The 20,948-nt window shown below is 50.2% G+C and overlaps 4 protein-coding genes across 5 annotated transcripts in view; 2 read left to right on the top strand and 2 right to left on the bottom strand.

Moving 5' to 3' along the window:
- Window positions 1–959: 959 nt before the first annotated feature.
- Window positions 960–2,164, bottom strand: BOLA1 (bolA family member 1). Its single transcript, XM_016122849.2, has 2 exons — window positions 2,038–2,164; window positions 960–1,709 (listed from the first exon to the last, which is right to left on the bottom strand). Exon 2 carries the CDS (start codon window positions 1,704–1,706, stop codon window positions 1,296–1,298), a length of 411 nt encoding a protein of 136 aa, XP_015978335.1. The 5' UTR covers window positions 1,707–1,709; window positions 2,038–2,164; the 3' UTR covers window positions 960–1,295.
- Window positions 2,165–5,785: 3,621 nt separating this feature from the next.
- LOC107499039 (histone H2A type 2-C) lies at window positions 5,786–14,008 on the bottom strand. Of its 2 annotated transcripts, none has more exons than XM_036234954.1 (2): window positions 11,346–14,008; window positions 5,786–10,753 (listed from the first exon to the last, which is right to left on the bottom strand). In XM_036234954.1, the coding sequence occupies exon 1, from the start codon at window positions 13,947–13,949 to the stop codon at window positions 13,560–13,562; it is 390 nt and encodes a 129-aa protein (XP_036090847.1). In that variant the 5' UTR covers window positions 13,950–14,008; the 3' UTR covers window positions 5,786–10,753; window positions 11,346–13,559. The 2 variants fall into 2 exon arrangements, with proteins under 2 accessions (XP_036090847.1, XP_015978328.2); XM_016122842.2 differs by having other exon boundaries at window positions 11,346–11,647.
- A 223-nt stretch (window positions 14,009–14,231) lies between these two features.
- Window positions 14,232–16,401, top strand: LOC107499040 (histone H2B type 2-E). Its single transcript, XM_016122845.2, has one exon. It carries the CDS (start codon window positions 14,279–14,281, stop codon window positions 14,657–14,659), a length of 381 nt encoding a protein of 126 aa, XP_015978331.1. The 5' UTR covers window positions 14,232–14,278; the 3' UTR covers window positions 14,660–16,401.
- A 2,642-nt stretch (window positions 16,402–19,043) lies between these two features.
- The window catches only part of LOC107499055 (histone H3), a 34,361-nt gene continuing 32,456 nt past the window's right edge, over window positions 19,044–20,948 (top strand). Inside the window, exon 1 of the mRNA XM_036234957.1 lies at window positions 19,044–19,343. Within this exon, the coding sequence (XP_036090850.1) occupies window positions 19,060–19,343 (284 nt within the window). The 5' untranslated portion in view covers window positions 19,044–19,059. The remainder of the gene's footprint in view (window positions 19,344–20,948) is intronic.

Genomic DNA, 20,948 nt, shown 5'->3' on the forward strand with positions numbered 1-20,948 from the left:
GATTCCAGATTCCATTCCTACAGAATCGTAATCCTGTTTGGAAGAGAGGGGACCTAGAATCTACATTTTAAACAGCTCCTTTGGGAATCCTTCTCTGAGAGGAAATCTGAAAACTGCTGCCTAGGGGTTAACCTCGACTTCCCTCTCAATCTAGTCCATTTCTGTTCTAATCAAGCCATTTTCTGATTTTTTTTTTATGGCAGCTGTCTGATCAACTCCTTCTTGCCCTTCCATTCCCACATGTGATATAAATCAGGGCTCCATGTTCACTTTTAGCTGATCTCTGTGTCTCCGATCTCCTGTGCCAACCCACTCACATGTCATGGCCAGATCTGCCCTACAATGTTCTTTGGCATGCCTTTCCCCAAAAGTCTTCAACGGCTCCCCTACTGCCCAACCAGATACTCTCTAAACTCTTTAGCCCCCAATGGTCAAGGTACATGTTAATCAAGCTTTTTCTTTAGTTTTAAAATTCTATTTCCATATTGAGATCATCAGAGATTTGCTTAGACATTACTTGATGTCTCCTCAGAAATGTGACAACATTCGGAACTCATAACAAGACTAACGTTTTCCCCATCTATACTAATTTTCTAGGTTATATTTCCACTGCTTTACTCCCTCTCTTGCCTCCCCCCTCCCCCCCCAAAGATTTTTCTTACAAATGCAAATCCTTTTGGCAATGGACAGACTGTTAGCCAAACGTTCCCCCAGGAAACTGAAATGTGTCTACAATTCCTGTCTCGTCCAATCAGTCACACTGCAGTTTAATTTCTGTGCCTTTTCGGGCAAAGGGAGTCTTGCCCTTGTCTCCAACACCTTCCCTCAACTTTCTGGTTTAATTCTGTGCTTTCCTGTGAAGACCCATCTAGGTCACTTCCTCCAAATTAGTCAGTCCTGACTATCCTTCTCCCAAGAACATCTGTAGCACTGATTCAGAAGGCCATTAACAACAGCAATGCACCTCATACGATAATTTCTCTTTTAATGTGCAGGATTATTTCCAAATCATCAGATCTGGTGGTTGGTTCCTTCGTCACAATTCAACATGAAAAGACTGGGCAGCTTTTCCTGAATAGTCAAGGCAAGAACAGCAGCGAGTGATTCTGCTTGTTCCTTGGGTCAGCTTTGATCTGAAATGAGTTGCTATCTTTGGAGAATATGTATGTGGCGGCTGAATGGTGCCCAGCAGTCCACATCCATTACCACCACCGGACTGCAGTGAAGGGAAGAGGCCCCAGTAGTTAAATCTCACCCGACCCATTCGGATTCTGGTCTTCGCTCTCTCCTGGAATTCAGGGTGTTCGGGTTTTCTTGCTCCCACCCAGGCAGGGGGGGCTCGCGTCCAGTTGAGGGTTCTCTCTCCACTGGGCAGGGGTCCGCGCCTGTATGGCCAGCGCGTGGACCGGCCCAGCCAGCTCCTCCGAAAGCGCAGCGTGGACCAGCCGGTGCCGCTGCAGGGGGCTCAGCCCCTCGAAGCGAGAGCTCACCACCGCCACGCGGAAATGCGTCTCGCTGCCTGGTGGGACTGCGTGGCCGCCGCTCTCATTACGCAGCTCCAGTACCTCGGGGTTCAGGGCCTGCTCCAACTTCGTGCGAATGGCGGCCTCCACAGGACCGCATGCCCCCGATCCCGCGCTGCCCCGGGACAGACAGACGCGGCCGGCCATGGGAAACAGGCGCCTGCCCAGCTGCCCACTTAACATCGGCTGCCGTAGAGACAAAAACCAGAGCAGTGAGGGCCAGGGCCTCCCGCCGGGTGAGGGTCCAGCCTCACTACTCTCCCATCCCCACCCGCCAACGTTCCCAGAAGGCTGCCTCCGGGAGCGGGCCCAGACGCCGGACGGCGAGACCCCGCCCCTTCCCTGTGTGACGTCGGGAAATCCGGCCTCCAGCTGCGGGCAGAAGGGCGGTGACAAGGGGTTAGAGAGGGCCCGGGCGCGAGGCACGTTTGTTAATAAGGGGACTGGAGGTTGCAAAAGCAGGTATGTGCAACTCCGGATTTTCGTTGGGCCAATGTCCCCTTTGAACCTCTACCTGTGACTCGGACTCGGATACCGCAGTTCGGATCCGGAACACGACGCCAGTCGTTCTCGGCGGAACGCAGTCCTCGTATCCTCAGGCACGCTGGGAAATGGAGTCCTCGCGATGCATCAGTGGGCGGGGCAGTTGCTACGTGGTGCCCCGAGGGCTCACGGAAGTTGTAGTCTCCGATTCTCTCGACCAGTGAAGGCGTGGGAGGTTCGTAGGCGGTGGAATGCAACAAACAAAAACAAACCGGGAATCCCCGCGCACTTGGGATTGGGACTATTTGATACATTTTATTTCCAATAGGTTTTGTCGATCGTCTGGCCCAACTCCATTTTACATACGAAAAAATGGAAGTCCATTTCACTTATTGAATACGTAGTTACTGCGCGCCAGGCCAGTCTTGCAGGCTGGAGAATAAAGCAGAGCATGTCCTCAAGGGGTTCACAGAACACTGGAGAAGATGGACAAGTGAGAGGACAATTAATTGCTAAGTGCTACGATAGGGCTTAGATCAGGATGCCAAGGATGCACGTCACCCAGACTTGGGGGCCCTGAGAAACTTAGGAGAGGCTTTGGGGGAACAATCTAGAAGAGACAGCACGAAAGTCCCTTTCCCATTTATTCATAGTTGCGGTAGTTGCACATACAAAGGCTAGGAGATAAAACCTTGGCAAGTGATTCCTTAGGGCGCAGTTAGGAATGACTAGAACCCAGGGGATGGAGATGACGGTGACAGGAAGTGGCGCTGTCCGTTTTTGAACTTTATAAAAGTAGAACCACGTAGTATGAATTCATGTTTGTCTTTTTTTGCTCACCATTTTAAGATTCATCCATGAGTGTGGCAGTAATTTGTTCATTTTTATTGTCGTGTAGCACTGCAGTTATATGAATATACTATTCTTGTCCACGTTTGTTTTGTTGGACGCGAACATTCATTTGTTTGGTTTATATCCAGGAGTGAAACTGCTAGGATAAGCCCGATGTTTACTTTTGAGATGACAAAATCAAAGAATTTTTAGGATGCCCCTGCTTCCTTGGTGCCAGGTGCTACTCTAAATGTTTTACATTTATGAACTCAATTTTAATTCTTACGATCCCACAAGGTAGCTAGTTATTACTCTCGTTTTATCATTGAGGAAGCAGAGACCTTTTGAGGTTAGTAATTTGCCCCTGGCGCAGATGTGATAAACATCTGTAGAATGTGCGATATTAATCATGAAGCTATCCTGCCTCCTACTCCAGCATTGGGCCTCTCAGGTTCCAGGCTCTGCACTAGGTTCTTTCACCTTATTCTCGTTAATTCAACAACTCTATTATGTAGAATACATTATTATTTGACAAGGTCCTATTATATCTTCTATCACTCTGGGTACCACAGTCTGCTGTTGATAGTTGGCATTTGGAGAGTGATTGTTGACTAGAGAAATATTTTAGAAAAGACAACACTAATTCTCTGCGTACTGTTTTATTTATGCCGAAACATTTCACTACCCTCTTAAGAGCTAGGGAGAAGGAATTAAGGACTCCTGACTCTAAGATAAAGAAGACATGGTCTCTCCCTTGAGGTGGTCACAAAAAGTGAGACCGAGGCCAAAACCACAGTAGAGTGGTTCTACCAACCAGGATGTACCAGAGAGAGCTCGGTACACTGAAGCTGTGTTTGGGAGGAGGGCCTCAGGAAAGAAGAGGTGATCCTGGGGCTGAAACTGGATAAGGAAGATTCTGCAGGTCAAGGATGAGCATTCTAGCCAGAGGGCACTGTTTGTGCAAGGGCAGGGAGCTGTGGGAAGGCCTTGCTCACCTCATGGATGGTTAAGCAGTTCAGTATGGAAGAGGCTGGGGGTGGAGGGAAAGGGGAAAGGGAGAGGACCGTGGTTGAATGGTGGAATGGAGTTAGAATGCAAAACGAATGTTTGATTAATTAGATTGCCTGGGAAGGAACTTAGTTGCCTTTGGTTAAAAATCTGAGGTGTTAAGGAAATAAGATCCAGCCTGTTTGTCTGTGATGGTGTACTATTTTTATAAACGGCCTCCTCTGTTTTACTTTTTAATACCTCTAGTAAGAATGTTGGGAAAGGCGCTCTGGGGAGCAATAGATAGTAATTGAGAATGGGATTTTACAGATATTGGCCTATCTAGACTTATCTAATAAGGTTTTGTAGCTGGATGGAATGTAAAGTGTTGTCTATCTTTCTCTAACAGGAAAAAAGTGATGCTGGGGAGGTTAAGTGACTTCATGAAATTGAACGGTAAGTGAAACAATGTGGAGTGGTGAAGTCTTTGACTCAGGCAGGCCTGGGTGCTCATCATGTTCTTAATAAGGGGCTGTGTGACTCTGGCAAGTCCTTTAACTCCTTCGTGAAACAAAAAATTATACCTACTTCGTAGGTAGCCCCCAGCATAAGATTTGTCACATAATTCAATGTAATTTCTTTTCCTTTCACTTTTTCTAACAGCACAGGGTCCCTGTGATAGAAGTTTAAAAAATAACAATAAAAATGAATAATAATAATAATTGATCGGAGCTCAGAGAAGGGGGGAGTCAGCTGGTCCCTCAAGTAGGGTGGCAGACTTGTGGAGGGGTCCCCACTATCTGGATTCAGACGCTGTAGGTCTGAAAATTTGACACCATCAGAACTTCCAAAGTTGTCTGGCTTCTTGGGGAGAGACACTAACAAAAAACACCAAGAAATTTAGGAATAGTCCAGAATGCAAATCTGTTAACTTCTAGTGATAGCTGTATCTTCCCCTAACTGGCTCTCCCTTTCTATTTTTATCTTGAAATGGAATGAATACAGTTGTTAACTCAGCACAGAATGTGAACTAAGAGTTAGTGTCCAGAAATTTCATCTAGGCTATGAGAAAAGGCTGGTGCTTTCACGGCTAGGGACCCTTCCATAATAGCACAAACCTGTTTAGCAGACACATACTGTTGGACAAATACAAGACAGTCCTGTAATTTCCCTGTTTATACTCTATGTGGACCATATCTATTAACACGTGCATCTTTTGAAATGATAATTGATTGGGTTAGAATTGTTATATTCTACTATTAAGGAAACTCAGTTTTGGACTTGGATGTTTCACAAATCTATACCAGCATTCTTACCAGAGGTAATCTCTACAGATAGCTGTTATTAACTAATTTCCAGAATTCTCTGTGCTAGTACATTACCTGTAATACACACTACTTGATAGCTAACATGTACTCTACAAACATTGGTTAAATAAAGGTGAAGATGAGAGAACATCAGAAAAAGGCTCAAGGAATAGAATTTGTTCTTTTCTATATAGCATTCTACCACCTGTCTTTATGGGATAACCTCAGAAAAGGGTGAAAATGGTGTGGGAGATATAGAATTCCCAGGGACAGGAAGCTGAGGAGGAAGAAACAGAACTTTCAGATTTATACAGAAGGCAGGTGGATTACGCAAAGGAATCCTCAGGGTCTGTTCCTGGTCTGAGCGAATGATGAAGCAGGCGAGTATGGAGGAAAAGGCTTGAGATTTCCAGGAAGTAACCGACTGAATATGCCTATTGAGATGCAGGCAGCAAGTTCTGGCTTAGGTACCTGGAAGATTGTTGGTGTAATTCAGCATAAGAGCAGGGTGGGGTTGTTTGGTCAACTTCACATTTGGATATAGTTGGGACAAATGGGTTGAAATACCCAGTGAACAGTTCGGTACACGGGTTTTGTCACTGGCGATGGGGTTCTTAGGTTCCCCAAGATAGAAATTGAGAGAAAACCGCAGAAGATTTTTCAGACAATTTTTATTAAGCTCATGCTCCAGCACAAGGGTGGCGGCACAGAGGAAAGGAACTCAACTCAGGGGCTGGCTCTGCTTGGCTGCGTTTATGAGCTTGGGCGACTTCCTCTTCCAGCTGTGTTGCTTGCTCATTATCCACATCCCAGAAAGGTCATAGTCAGTGAAACCTTGGTCAAATGTACAGGTGGACCAGTGGTTTCCACATCTGCAAGGGCTGGGGCCCAAGTCCTTATGTGGTCTCATTTCTGCCCCCACTCCCCGAGAGATTTTATCCTCCTTATTCTTAAGGGATTAGGGTTGAAGGTCTCTTCTTCTGTAACTACTTCCTGCTGGGCAAGGGCGTTGTCCCTATACCTTGGAGGAATAAAATTCTCTCGCTGCCTGTTCCAGAGAGAAGGGCTAGGGCCTCCCTTGTCTGGGATGGGCTGGAAGCCTGTGTGACCACCAGCTTAACATGGAACTGTTGCAGTCTGGAAGATACAATCTTTACAAGGTTAAAGATAAGAGCCAAAAAAAAAAAAAAAAAAAGAGAGCGCTATCAGCGGTCCAAGGAGGGGAGAAAGCCAAGCGATATGTGGCAGGTACCCTTTAATGGAGTCCCGTAGTTTGAGCGGCAGGGTTAAGATTGTGTAGCCACTTGGCCTGGTCTAGATAGGAATGGTATAAAGGGGTGGGAGCAAGCATCATTTGTTTTATAAGCTGTGCCAGTCCTCAACTGGGAAGGGAGGTACCTGTGTTGTCATCTATTAGCCACCCTGATTCGTTTAGGCTACATTCCCCTTTCTTGGCTTCTTCCCTCCCTCTGCAGGAGTATACTTGCGGTAAGAGGGAAAGTCTGGTATTCTAAATCACTAGGGCAAGGACTCTGGCATCAAGGAACATGCAGCCTGTTTAGCTGCCTAGTCTGCTAAGTTATTGCCCTCACTAATTGAAAAATTATCCCTCTGGTGGACCCTATAGTATATAACTGCAATTTGGGAAGGAAGCTGGACAGCTTCTAGGAGTAAAATTAGCTATGCTTTTGCTTTTTCTGGATGGCTGCATGGGCATGTAGTACTAGAAACCCATATTTGGAGTCAGCGTAAATGTTGAGTCTTAACCTAACTGTAGTGCCCTGATTAGGGCTCTTAGTTCTGCCTTCTGGCCAAGATATAAGGAGAAGTGCCCTAGCCTCCATTACTTCGTCTAGGCTGAAAATGGCAAGTCCCATTTTCCAGGTGACCATTCTATAAAGCTGCCATCGGTGAACCATTCTTCCTCTGAATCTTCTAAGGGGACATCCTGTGAATCTGGCTTGCTAACATAACCTGGTCTAGTCTCCACATGTGTGCTCTAAGTCCCTTTCTTCCGTAATGGGTAGAAGGGTTTCAGGATTCAAAGTCTGGCAAGTCCTTACAGTGAGGTCAGGGTTATCTAGGAGCAGAGCCTGGTATTCTGTGAGGCATGTCCTTGTTAGACAGTGTCCCTTGACCTCTAGTACTCGCTGCACCTGATGGGGAGTGAAAACTTCAAGTCTTTGTCCTAAGGTGAATTTTAAGGCGCCCTTTACTAAAATAGCAGTGGCAGCCACAGCTCTTAGACAACTGTGCCAACGCTGTGGCACAAAATCCAATTGTTTAGAGAGGTAAGCTACAGGTTGTTGGAACGACCCTTGCTTTTGAATTAAGACTCCTAAGGCTATTCCCTTTTTTTCGTGAACATAAAGGAAGAATGGCTTCTTCAGGTCTGGCAGTCCTAGTGCAGCGGCTTGGTCTAATTTAGTCTTGAGAGTTTCAAATGCCTCCTGACAAATTTCGTCCCAGGATAGGGTTTTTTTCCCCTTTCCTTTTAAAGTCTCATACAAGGGTTTTGCTATTAGCCCAAAGTTTGGGATCCAGATCCGGCAAAACTCCATCATCCCTAGGAAGCTGCGCAGTTCTTTTTTGGTGGTAGGAACTGGAAGTGAGGTGATTGCCCTTTTGCGATCTGGGGCCAGCCACCGGGCTCCTGGAGTGAGGATAAACCCTAGATATTGGACCTTTTGTAGGGAAATCTGGGCCTTTGAGGGAGACACCTTATATCCCCGCTCAGCTAAAAAATTTAGAGTCACTATAGTATTGTGTCGGGAGTCTTGATAGTTGGTACTGGCAATGAGTAAATTATTTACATACTGTAACAATATTCCATTTTTAAGTTTAAGCTCCCTGAGGTCCTTAGCAAGGGCATTACTAAAGAGATGGGGGCTATCCCGGAACCCTGGGGGTAATACTGTCCAGGTGTACTGGGTAACCTCATGAGTCTCAGGATTTTTCCATTCGAAAGCAAACAAATGTTGGGAGTCTGGGTGTAAGGGGATGCAAAAGAAAGCATCTTCCAAGTTCAGTACAGTATAGTACTGGGTCCCCCCAGGAATCTGCGTGAGGACTGTATAGGGGTTGGGGACTGCTGGATGAACAGGGACTACCACCTTATTAACTGCCCGGAGATCATGGACAAAGTGGTTTTCCCCATTGGGCTTCTTTACCAGGAGGACCGGGGTATTGCAGGGGGAGTGGCAAGGTATAATTAATCCATGTTTAATGAATTTCTCTAGAAGGGGTTGAATGACCACCAAGGCCTCAGGTTTTAAGGGGTATTGATGCTGACGCGGGTATTCTGCCCCAGGTTTCAATTCTATTTTCACGGGTTCTGCATTTATGGCACGCCCGGGGGTACTGGTATCCCACACAATAGCCTTGACTTGGTCTCTAATATCCTCCGGAAGGGTGGAAAGCTCCAGTTTGGGGCAAGTCTGGAGGGACCATAAATGGAATCCCTGTTCTGGCTCTACTGCGACTTGAACATCTTCCTGAAGAATTATGGAGGCTCCTAATTTTGTTATTAAGTCTCCACCAATAAGGGGAAATGAACACTCATGGACATAAAGAAAAGAGTGATCCGTAGTTTTAGATTCAGTATCACAGGTAAGAGGAAAAGTAGATCGTCTTACCTTAGGCTTCCTGTCTATCCCTCTTATGTTGCAGTCATGACTGGAGAGGGGGCCAACCGGCTGAGTCGGGACAGAGTAGGCAGCTCCAGTATCTCGCAAAAAATCAGTTTTCCTACCTGCCACGTCAAGAGTGACCCAAGGCTCTGCAGGTGTGATGGTGATCGAGTTGCCAACAGTCAGAGCTGGGGCAGCGTTAGGGCCTTGCCAATCAGAGGTCATCCCCAGCTTCCTGGAGTGATCAAGCCATTCCCTGTTTTCCTTCCTCCTCTTTTTCGGGCAGTCTCGTTTCCAGTGTCCTTCCCTTTTGCAATAAGCACATTGGTTTGGCCCTACCCTGGACCACCCTTGGTGGTTATCTCTGGCTGGTCTCCTGGGTGTAGGGTAGTATTCTTGAAGTGCTGGTCTGATTAGGGAAACCAATAGCTGAGTTTCCTTTTGAATTCTCCTACATTTCTCTGCTTTCTCTGCCTGATCTCGATTATTAAATACCTTGAAGGCCTCCTTCACCAAGATTGACTGTGGAGTCTGGAATCCTAGGTCTAATTTTTCAAGTTTCCTCCGAATATCTGGAGCAGCCTGGAAGCAAAAGTGCATGGCCAATAACATTCTCCCATCTTCTGACTCAGGGTTAATGTCAGTATACTTTCTAAGGGCTTCTGAAAGCCGGTTTAGGAAAAGGGCGGGGTCTTCCTCCTTCTCCTGGGTGATCTCCCAAATTTTTTTGTAATTTAACCTCTGAACTTGGCACCTCTTCATGCCCTCTGATACACAGGCGATAAGATGTTCCACACTAATCTGACCAAGGTGATCCCTATAGTCCCATTGAAAGCTGTGGTCTGGGATCACTTCCCTTGCAGCTCTGATCACATCATGTTGGGGAGTAGTGACCCCTAAGCTATCAGCATACTCTCTGGCCTTCCCCAAAATAAGGGTCTTCTCGTCAAGGGTGCAGCAGTGGGTTAGAATGGCCAGGACGTCTTGCCAAGTCAGGGTAAAAGTTAAACTAAGCTTAGCAAATTCATCCCGAAACCTATCCGGGTCCTCTGAGAAGCTTCCAAATCTCTTCTTGCATTGGTTCAAGTCCGTGAGGGAAAAAGGTATGCGAACTCCAGCGATTTTCACGTTTCTGTCAGTAACTTCTTCACGATGCAAACAACTATTTGCAAGAGAGAGACTATGTGTAGGAGGAGGGGGAGAAGGCCGTGGAAGCCCGGATTGGGTTCTAGCGTTTCCATCAGCAACTTCTTCACGATGCAAACTATTTGCAGGAGAGAGACTATGTGCAGGAGGAGTGGGGGAAGGCCGTGGAAGCCCAGATTGGGTTCTAGCAGGGGATGGAGGCGGGGGAGAAGGGTTTTGAGTAGAGGGGGCAGAGGGGTTAGGAGCAGGGAGACATGGGAGAAGCTCAGCACGGGGGACAGGTTGGCGGGGAGGCAAAGGGTCAGGGAGGGCCGCGGGAGGCAAACTGGGAGGGGGCAAAAGAATAGGGTCGAAGGGGTCAGAATCCGAAGCTGCTGGGGCAGCGGAGTCAGGTTTCTTCGAGTGTGAAGCCAAGTAGGCCTGGCAAGAAGTTCGGAGCTTTGGGTCCTGGCACAGTTTCACAAAAGCCTCGACATAGGGAATTTCCAGACATTTGCGGAAGCGTTTACAAAAGAGGTCCAGCTGGAGAACGGTATCAAAATTTAAAGAACCATTCTTGGGCCATTTGTATTGGTCCCCAAGAGAATATTGAGGCCAGGAAACATTACAAAAGAAAACTAATGTCTTTTTGTTTAGATTGCCTGACTTAAATTTTTTCCAATTAGCAAGGATGCATCCCAGGGGAGAATCTCTTGGGACGCCTAGAGTGTTTCCCATGATGGAGTCAGTGACCAAGGATCCGGGGCCGCGAGCTGGATGGAGTGCTCGGCTGCAAGCGTCCTTAAGGAACTAGTGCCGGCGGACCGGTCCAGAAGGGTGAGAGCCGGGGGAACCAGGAGACCGAGGCCTGTGTAGGAAATACAAAACAAAAACAAAACCCCTCACTATCTTCAACCTTATACCAGGTCCAGGTTCGGCTAACTTCTAACCCGCCTCTGATCTGTATAAAATGACAGCGGGTCATACGTTTGATAAGACATTCAAGGGACAAAGATCTTCCTGGTTAAGCCAGGAGTTTTGAGTCCAGGTTGAAGGGAACCGGGACTCGGAAGATCCAGCGAGAATTCACAGGGACACAGGTACGAGAACAGAGTCCACAGAAAAGCTCGTGGACTTTTCAGGCCCCAGGGCAGACAGAAGATGGAAGACACACTGGGGAGAATGAGAGAGAGGGACCCAACAGGTAGCCAAGATGGCGCCCAAAGCAGGAAGGACGGACACAGAGCAGTCAGGCAACAGGGCAGAGGTCTCAAGCCTGAAACAGGTGAGCCGCACGGGTGGAGGAAGGGAGTGGTTTTCACAGGGTTCCCAGTTACGACTGCCCATCTTCCCTGTTCTGTGACTAACTTATCCTTTCACGGGAGTCTTGCCAAAAAAATAAATAAATAAATAAGATGTCTGGGCGGGCGGAGGGAGCGGCGGGCCGGAGGCGGACTCACCAGGCTCCCCGAGGCCGACGCAGCTCCTCCCCGCGCTGTCCCGCTGATGGGAGGCACGCGAAAGGCCCCGTCCTAGTCGCCGCGCGATGGGACCGGCGTTGGGCTACCCGGGTACCTCAAAGTCGAGACTGGGGGGAAAACCCAGGGAAACTCCTCAACTTTCCTATGCTTTTGCTCGAACCCAGAACGAATCGGCACAGAAGGCAAGCAGGTCCCCTGGATCGATTCGAGAGCGGGTTCTGTTTGGCCGCCTTTTAAAAATGGCGGGCTTCCGGCACCTTCCATGTCAGGCAGGGGGCGTGGCCGCGGGGGCCGCGTGACTGAGCGCGCGCCGGTGCGGCGGGGCGAGATGGCGGAGCGCTCGGTGCCGCCGCCGCCGCCGCCGCCGCCGGGGGGGTCGCGTAGCGGGCGAACCTCGACCAACTGCGCATGCGGAACAGTGGCTTCCACAGCTGCAAGGAAGCGGTTAGGGGGCAACACCCGCTACTTCTGCTTTTCTGTGTAGGGAGCGGTGGGATGGGGGCGTTCCTCCTGGCCATCTGGCATTCCTTCGGCTCCCCGGCCCAAGTCCCTATGCTGTCTCATCTGGTCTGAAATAGATCTGAATGTTAGTTGAAAGCATGGAGGGGCCAAGACTCTTCGGGAAGAGTGAAGTATGGAAAGGGTGGGGAGGGAAGCAGAGCCCAATGGACACACGTATTTAGGGATGGGCAGAGAAATAGGAACAAGATAAGGACAGCCTGAGGACATTTTGAAAGCCAAGGGAGCGTTTCAGGGCGGCATCGGACGCCTCCTGGAGGTCAAGAGAAGGAAGACAGATCTATTGTAGCCCTGTGACACCGGATTCCGCGGAGGCCAGGCTAGTGAGGGTGGGGCGAAGCCATACTGCAGGCAGCGACTAAATTAAGAAGACAGGAGGCGGCCTTACTGGTATATATTCTTTAGGGGAGTTTGGCCGTAATGAGGAAGAAAGGGCGAGACCTGGAGGGTAATTTAGGGCTCAAGGGGATAATCAGCCTTAGTATCCCGCACTCTTCATTGAGAGTAACTGCACCTGCTGGAGCCCCTGCAGTTCCTTCGGGTCTTTCTTAGGATTTCCCCTTCCAGCTCTAAATTGGAAAAACAATTACCACCCTACCCTTAATTGGAAAAAAAAAGTGCCACTCTGTCTGTAAAACAGAACAAACAGCGATTTGTTTGAAAGCCTTCTCTCTTTAAAAATCCTGGCATGCAGGTAGACTTCAATTAGTGGCTCTCGGAGACCGGTATCTACGGAATCCGTCATTTCCTGGGATGCCGGATGCAAACGAGGACTCGGCTTCCTGATTTCCTATTGGCTCTTTGATCGGGCTCCTCTTTTGGCCAATCAAACTATTTTCTCTTACTCCCTCCCGGTTAGCTCTTATAAATTACACCAAACTGGTTATTCTTTCCACATCCTTCATGTTAAACAAGTTGTAATTGCATTTTCAGCCATGCGGTCGAGAGGCGGCAAGCAGGGAGGCAAAGCTCGCACCTAGGCCAAGTCACGCTCGTCTCGCAATGGCCTGTGGGTCCCAGTGGGGGAGTGCACCGCCTGCTGCGCAAAGGCAGCTAGCCGAGCAGGTGGGCCAGGCACGCGGGTGTATCTGGCTGCGGTGCTCGAGGACTTAATTGCGGGAATCCTGGAGCTGGCAGGTAACGTTGCCCAAGACAAGAGGACGGGCATTGTCACCACCGAGCTGGTCAAGGAGGGAAGGTTTCGGCAGCGAGACGCCCAATGGAAAGACACGAGCCGAACTGAATGCGACTGTAAGCCTTTACTGAGACAGCGCTGGCTTATACGGACAAAGAACAATAGTGGCGACCGGCCACAGGTGCAGAGTAAAAGCAAGCTGATTCATGCCTACAGAAGCTGGGCGCAGGCGCACTAGAGTCTTACATAACATGCTGGACTTGGGGGTCATGTCCTTAGTCACAAACCTGGATAGCCAGTCCGGGGGGCCTACACAGTTCAAGGTACTTGGGGGCGTGTTTCACAACATCTAGGCAGTTGCCTAAGAAAAGTCTTAAGCCTGGCAAGGACAGGTAATTAAGAGGCTTGACACCACCCCTCACCCAGAAGGCCCTTTTAAGAGCCACTGAGTGTGCAAAGGGCTGAACAAAATAGCGTAAGCTCTTTTCTTGAAAATTTGGGTGGCTCTAAAAAGAGCCTTTGGTCTTTGGCTTGTCAATTTACTTGCTTTTGGCTTTGTGGCTTTCGGTCTTCTTTGGTAATAAAACGGCTTGGATGTTGGGCAAAACGCCGCCCTGGGCGATGGTGACTTTGCCCAGCAGCTTGTTCAGTTCCTCGTCGTTGCGGATGGCCAGTTGCAGGTGACGAGGGATGATGCGCGTCTTCTTGTTGTCTCGGGCCGCGTTGCCCGCCAGCTCCAGGATCTCCGCGGTCAGGTACTCGAGCACGGCCGCCATGTAGACGGGCGCGCCGGCGCCCACCCGCTCGGCGTAGTTGCCTTTGCGCAGCAGGCGGTGCACTCGCCCCACGGGAAACTGGAGGCCAGCCCGGGACGAGCGTGACTTGGCCTTGGCACGAGCTTTGCCTCCCTGTTTCCCGCGACCAGACATGACTAAAGGTGAAGGCAACACTCCAGAAACTTAAAACCTCGCACCGAAAGGGAATTGAAAGATCAGCAGTTGGAAAGCATTTATAAGCTTTCCTAGGGGGTGGGGTCAGAAAGGAGTTTTTCATTGGTCCTAAATTGGCTTCAGAAACGACCAATAAAGTCATGAGTCAGTGCTGTCGCGTAGCTATTACTCAAAACGCAACGTTCCTGCATGGCCCAATGGAAAAGAAAGACTTCAGGAGTCTTCATTTGCATACGGTGGTTATAAAAGGGTTAGGCCCACCCATAATCCACTTCTTTTTCTTGCTAACCCGTGTTGTGTGTTCTACAATGCCTGAGCCGGCAAAATCCGCTCCCGCGCCCAAAAAGGGCTCGAAGAAAGCTGTCACCAAAGCCCAGAAGAAGGATGGCAAGAAGCGCAAGCGCAGCCGCAAGGAGAGCTACTCCATCTATGTGTACAAGGTGCTCAAGCAGGTGCACCCCGACACCGGGATCTCGTCCAAGGCCATGGGCATCATGAACTCCTTTGTTAATGACATCTTCGAGCGTATCGCGGGTGAGGCGTCCCGTCTGGCGCATTACAACAAGCGCTCGACCATCACGTCCCGGGAGATCCAGACGGCCGTGCGCCTGCTGCTGCCGGGCGAGCTGGCCAAGCACGCCGTGTCCGAGGGCACCAAGGCCGTCACCAAGTACACCAGCTCCAAGTGAGTCCCTGCCGGGACGCGGCGCTCCTATGAGTCGCCGGCTGCTTGACTCCAAAGGCTCTTTTCAGAGCCACCCACCTAATCATAAAAGAGCTCTGTTCAATTTAATTCAGTTCCTTCTCACAAAGTAAGTTATGTAGTTGGTTAAGGAAAGTCACGGGATGTGGCGCACGTAGCTTTTTAAGCCTTTTTGATTTGAGATTCCAGGCGCGTGACTGACTGGCTTTGCACTCGAATCTAGGGCGCGTCTTTAACCCATTGTTAGGAGTCCTAAATTACCGAGAATCTGCTTTTCTCACTTCAGCCGCAGACTGTTGTGTACTGGTGTTTCAGTTAGGCATGTTTCATCGGCGTTTTAAAACAAAATGGTTTCGGCCACCATCGTTTAGGAAAGTACCCCAGGACACACTAAGCCTGGTTCTGCGAACAGTGTGTCACAGCTGCGAAGATTCCTCCCGAGAGTTCGGCAGCTGCTGGAGAGCCGGTCACCAGTTATACCCAGCGATGTGGCCTCCTTGGGACACCAGCGATTCTGAGCACTTCTGGCGGAGTCCCTGCGTCCAGGGCCCAGGTCCCAGTCTTTCCCTGATTGGATGACATAAACATTCAAAATTACCCGCCGCTGGGAATTCATAGATTCTGGTTTCTGCTGCTGACTTGGGACTTTGAAATACTCTGCATTCAGGCCACTTAAAGGCACCGGTCATTTTTGGTCGTTTGGGCTCAAAGTCACCTCAGAGATTTTCCTGTCACCCACTCAGGAATTTACACCTTTCATTCCTGCCTCTCCTGATTCACTGTTTTATCTTCCTCCTAGCTGTGGTCAGAAATTGTCTGGTTTATTTTCTCTTTTGTGGTTTTTCTCCTCATACCCTTAACAGAGACTTTGCTGGTCACGTTTTCCTCTGTATTGTCACCTACAATCAGTGCCTGGCACATAGTGGACACTTAAATACTTATTGAATTGATGTTTAATTCTTCTTATTGCATCCCTTATAATTGCTTCCGTGGATGTATAGGTGAGGTTTGTTTCTTTTAGCTGTATGTAAGACATGATGAAAATAAATGGTTTTGGAGCTCCTTCTCCAAGTCTGTCGGTGGTCACCTTAGACAACAGCTGGGAGGAGGCTGGTGTTGGTTCTTTTTGCCCCAAAGAGAGGAGGTGGCAGTGGTAGATCTCTTTATGCTTCTCAGTTTAGTGTAACCTCTTTTGGATTTTCATTACATTGAGAGCATTGGTCCCTGAAACCCTTTTCCCTTCCTTTCTAACCCCCCACCCCCAACTCCATCCTCTGTTCCACACCGAGATGAGCTTTACACTTCACCATCTTATTTGCTTTTCAAGACACCGTGTAAGACAGACCCTGTAAGACAGACAAGGCTAATATATCCTTTTTACAAACGAGGTTGAGAGAGGCAAAGCAGTCTGTCCACTGGTCATGCAGCTAATGGTGTCCACCCTCAGATGCGAGGACGATTGCATTTTAGTTTTATTTTGCATAATTACAGAAGTTGAATCTTTCTGTCTGAGCTTTGATTTTGCTGGTAAAGATACAGATGGTCTGGTCTGATCGGTTATTCAACTCTGCTTTTGTATAAGGGGTCCTTGGAGTCATGGCTGGGTTTTAAAAGTCCATACGGACCCCAGGAATTATCACGAACTGAACAGATCTAACATTTCCTACAGGTGTATTTTCAAATGTGTGCAGATGGTATTGTTGTTAATAAAGTTTCCAGTTAAACTTCTTCGATCAGGAATCTATTTTAAAAATCTATTTTACATTCTTTTGTCTGCAATATATTTTCTAACTAAATGAAATGAGCAGATACAACCACTACTGTGTCTGTGGAAAAGCTGGGTACCCCTGACTTGGAAGACGTTTGTAAGCCATTGGCCAAACTGACTTCTAACCTAGAGGTGCACTGGGGCTGAAATAGCCTGTCATGAGGACACCGTTAATGCTTAGTCATTCAAACATACACGACCACAAATATGAAGCATCACCAACAAGAGGAAAGAAATAAAGTCCTTATGATATCTGAGCTAACACCTACAGAGCACTCGCTATGTACCAGACGATGTTCTAGGCCCTTTACACAATTGACAGAGCTCACAGTATGGCTAATCAGTAAGTCTGGCACAGGAGGTGAGCCTGAGGGACAGCTCGGTTTAGGTTTCAGAAACTGACCCTTAATGGAGAGACTGTCCCTGTCACTAGGGAGACTTGAGTTTAATCGCTTGCTTAATACGGGTGATGGAAAATCCGTATCTACTAACTTTGTAAATATTTATTAAGTATTATGAATATTACTGAGTTCTATAAGAGAGGCTCCCCGGGGCCGTTCCTCTCTTCCGACCTCTAAGCATCGTTAGGTACGACGTCATGAATTCATTCTTTCACTCAGCAATTATTGAGTATCTGTTACATATCAGGCAGTCTGCTGGCCAGCGAGGAAATAAGGTTAAACAGTACAGCATGGCTCCTGCCTTCCCGAACCTTCAGCGGCTAGACTTGAAGACAGCTCTTAAACCAGTGACCACAATAGAGTGTGACAAGTGTAAGATGGGAGAAGTACAGAGGGTACAGGGAGTGTAACGCAGGAAGCCGAACCACATCGGTGGGAAGAACGGAGGCCTCCCCGCGGAGGGGAGTTTAAGGACGAGACCCGAAGAGGCCGGGAAGGCAGAGTGTTGCAGGCGGCGGGCGGCCCGGGCAAAGCCCTTTAGCTCGGGAGATAGGAGGAGCCGCACGGGGCCTGGAAGATGTCTTTGTGAGGGAGGATTCGGAGGCCACGGTCTTTAGGTCCCTGTCAGGCACTTCCCGATCACCTAGGCACCGTCAGGATGCTGACCTGCAGAGACGAAGAGGACAAAATGCCCACCCCGAAGGAACTCAGAAATAGAGGAGAAACTGAGGATACATTCATCATCCTGGAGGAACCGCTAAAGCAGAGAGTACTTGTAAGGACCTGAGGAAAATGCCGGGGTGGTGGGTGGTGGGTGGTGGGGGGACCCACGAGGAAAGCTTCACAGGCTGAACCCTACGGGCTAGATGCTGGGCCCGCAACGGAGGGAAACACATCTGGACTTGAGAAAGGGTTTCCCCGGGTCCTGGGAGTGGTCCGGCCTTGCGGACTCCGGGCGGGCCCAGAACAGACTCGTGCAGCCCTGGGAATAGCTAGTGAGCAGCTAACTGAAAGCCAAGGGCGGTTTACAGTTTAGGAACTGTCAGGCAATCTACCTTTCTAATTTTGCCTTAACCCTTCTGCACAGGTAAGGACAGCACTAAAGTTTCTTTATTGTTTACGCTGGATCAGACGCCATGCTCACCACTCTCTGGAAATCGCTGACACGTCTCCAGACACCACGGTTGCGGCCTGTCATCCCCATCTTACAGACGAGGAGCTGAGGCGCGAGGAGATTAAGCATCTTGCCAAAGCTGAGGAGGTGGTAAGAGGCAGAGCCGGGACCCCCGCTCGCCGGCGGCCTTGCGATCGGCCTCCGCTTCTCTCTACTGGACGGGACCTGTGGCGTGGGTTTGTTTCCTCCAGAGGTCCGGGGTGGAGGGCATGAAAAGATGGCAGAGCCTGTAAGGAGGGACGAGCTCCACTCTGACCCGGGGGCCGTGTTCCTCCACTCGCTGGCAGTGGAAACGACGGGAGAGGGCGAGCAGGTGGAGTGCGCCGAAGCAAGCCCGCAGCCCCGTCCCTTCGCCTCTCGGCTTCCAGCACGGACTCTTGGTACCTGCTGGACTCTGGAGTCACAGTCAGAACCTCTGGCCTGGGCAATCACTAGCTGTGGGAACTCGGACCAAATGCTCCAAGCTCCCTCGTCTGTAAAACAAGGATGACGAAACGCCCACGCGCCTCACACGGCTGTCATGCCGATTAAAAGAGAGGTGAAGTACAGAGCACGGTCACTCGGAAGGGCTCTGCAGATCGGCCCGTCCGTCCGCCAGTCGAGCGAGCGACCCACTGTGCTTCGCTGCCCTTTGCGTGCCCACGTCGGGGAGCCCGGGGTCCTCTCGCTGGGATCCAACCCGGCGCCGGGGCGCTCGCGCCATTCGCGTCCCCGGACTCCCTCTGCTCTTGCCCAGGTCTTCCCGCGGTGGCAAGGCCTTTCCTCTCCGCCTCCGTATAAGGCCGCCGGCGAGGCGAGCTCACGGATGGGGAGGAGAGGGAAACAGCCTGGCGTCCGGCCGGCGGGCGCGGGGATCGGGGTCCCCCGGGGCCTGCCGCACGCCCCGACCGCTAGGGGACGGCGGGGAGGAGGAGGGCGGGGCGGGGCGGGGCCGCCTGCGTGTGCGCGCTGCGCTCGCGGTGTTCAATCTGGTCCGGCGCGCTCGTATATCAGGAGCCCAGCGGCTGCCGATGACACCGAGCGCGTTCGTAGTTTGAGCAGTCATGTCCGGGAGAGGCAAGGGTGGCAAAGGCCTGGGCAAAGGCGGCGCCAAGCGCCACCGCAAGGTCCTGCGAGACAACATCCAGGGCATCACCAAGCCGGCCATCCGGCGCCTGGCCCGGCGGGGAGGGGTCAAGCGCATCTCCGGGCTGATTTACGAGGAGACCCGGGGCGTGCTGAAGGTGTTCCTGGAGAACGTGATCCGCGACGCGGTCACCTACACGGAGCACGCCAAGCGCAAGACGGTCACCGCCATGGACGTGGTGTACGCGCTCAAGCGACAGGGGCGCACCCTCTATGGCTTCGGAGGCTAAGCTGCCGCTGCAGGCTTGACGTGTGGCAATCCCAAAGGCCCTTTTTAGGGCCACCCAAAGTGTCCTCAGAGGAGCTGAACGCTTTTGTACAAACATAGGGTAACTACTCGTAGTGCTTGGGCATCCGCTCAGGTCGACTTGGAGGAGGCCCCAACAATCCAATGAACACAAGTCATTTAGCCCAAGGGTTGCTTTACCACATGTGTGTTGACGTTTCGGTTGTTTGCCATGTCGTAGGTGAGAAAACGGCACTTTGCCGCCAAGCTCCGTGCAGCCCGAGCCAACCCTTTGGAAAGGCGACGGTACTGTCTTTTGGCTAGCGGTCACCGAGGCTGTTCCCGCCCGCCAGGACGACAGTCTGCGGGGAGCACAAGTTACCAGCAAGTCAGGGGCAGCCAACCTTGTTGGTGGTATGTTGGCCACCGAGACCGATTCTGGAGTCCTCGTTAGCATAGGACGCGTTCAGGGCGCGACCAGGGACGGCGACTTGTCTCCGCGTAAAGCTGTCACCCCTTCGGTCTCCGTGGGTCGCGTTTTCCTCGTTTTCGTCGGGTGGTGCAGCCCTTTGGGCCAGGTTTTCTCCCCTCCAAGTATCCCGGATTGGCGACTCCTGTTGGCATGGCGGCAGAGAGCTTTCCTTCCTATCTTCGGAGAGGGTGTCTTGTCCAGATTGAATTCGGTTTCCCGTGGGGCCTCTCATGGGCATCTGCGGTCGTCGTTTTATTGGGCTGTGGAACGTAAAAGCCAGCAAACCGAGGCAAGGACAAGTCGCCCTCACGGTAAGTCTCACTATATGTGCGGGGTCAGAGTGCGACGGCCGCCCCACATTCGCAGTGCTGAGGTGCCAGCTCTGCCACCTAATGTTCAGAGCCTTTTCAGATGGTCTGGCCTTCACTTCCACCTCTGCGATGAGGGTGTCTGACACGCGGCTTAGGGCCCTGTTCCACGTGGGACGGTGGCCTGCGTCACTGCACGGCCCGCTTGAAATCAGGTGCGAGAGCGCTTGCCAGGAAAAGAAATAGGTGGGTATTTGACCAGAGATGAACTCAGTGCAATTTGAAAAATTCAGCAAGTTATCTGGCCGGCGTGTGAAAAAGTATCCCCCGTTTCCTGTGTTTTGTCCTTTTCTCTACTGCCGTGGCTTTCGGTTTCTGGTAGCGACCCATGAGCAGGTGGTAAAATCAACTTAGGAAAGGGGAGACAGTCTGTTTAATTAGTGAGGCCAGAATAGGATGGAGGATGTCCTAAGCGGGGTGGGTGGCATATCCTTTTGTACTACTCGTTTCTATTTTGAGATGTGTGTGAAGGTGCAGTAAGTAGTAACATAGTTATATCTTACTGTAGTTTGGAGTCAGCAGAAATCAGCTACTGTATCTCCATATGTAACTAACCATCCTGTGTACTGTTTCCTTCCGAACAGATGAATGTAACGTACAAAGAAAAGGGAAACACGGACCTAGGCTCAAGTGCCACCTGTGCCATCTTCTACCTGTGTGACCCATGTTCCCAGGTGTCTCCCCACCAGGTTCAGTTTCTTCGACTATTCAACAGGAATAACAATAAAAAAAAAATAAAAG

Source organism: Rousettus aegyptiacus, unplaced genomic scaffold (genome assembly GCF_014176215.1).
Source record: "Rousettus aegyptiacus isolate mRouAeg1 unplaced genomic scaffold, mRouAeg1.p scaffold_m13_p_17, whole genome shotgun sequence".
Lineage (NCBI taxonomy): Eukaryota > Metazoa > Chordata > Mammalia > Chiroptera > Pteropodidae > Rousettus > Rousettus aegyptiacus.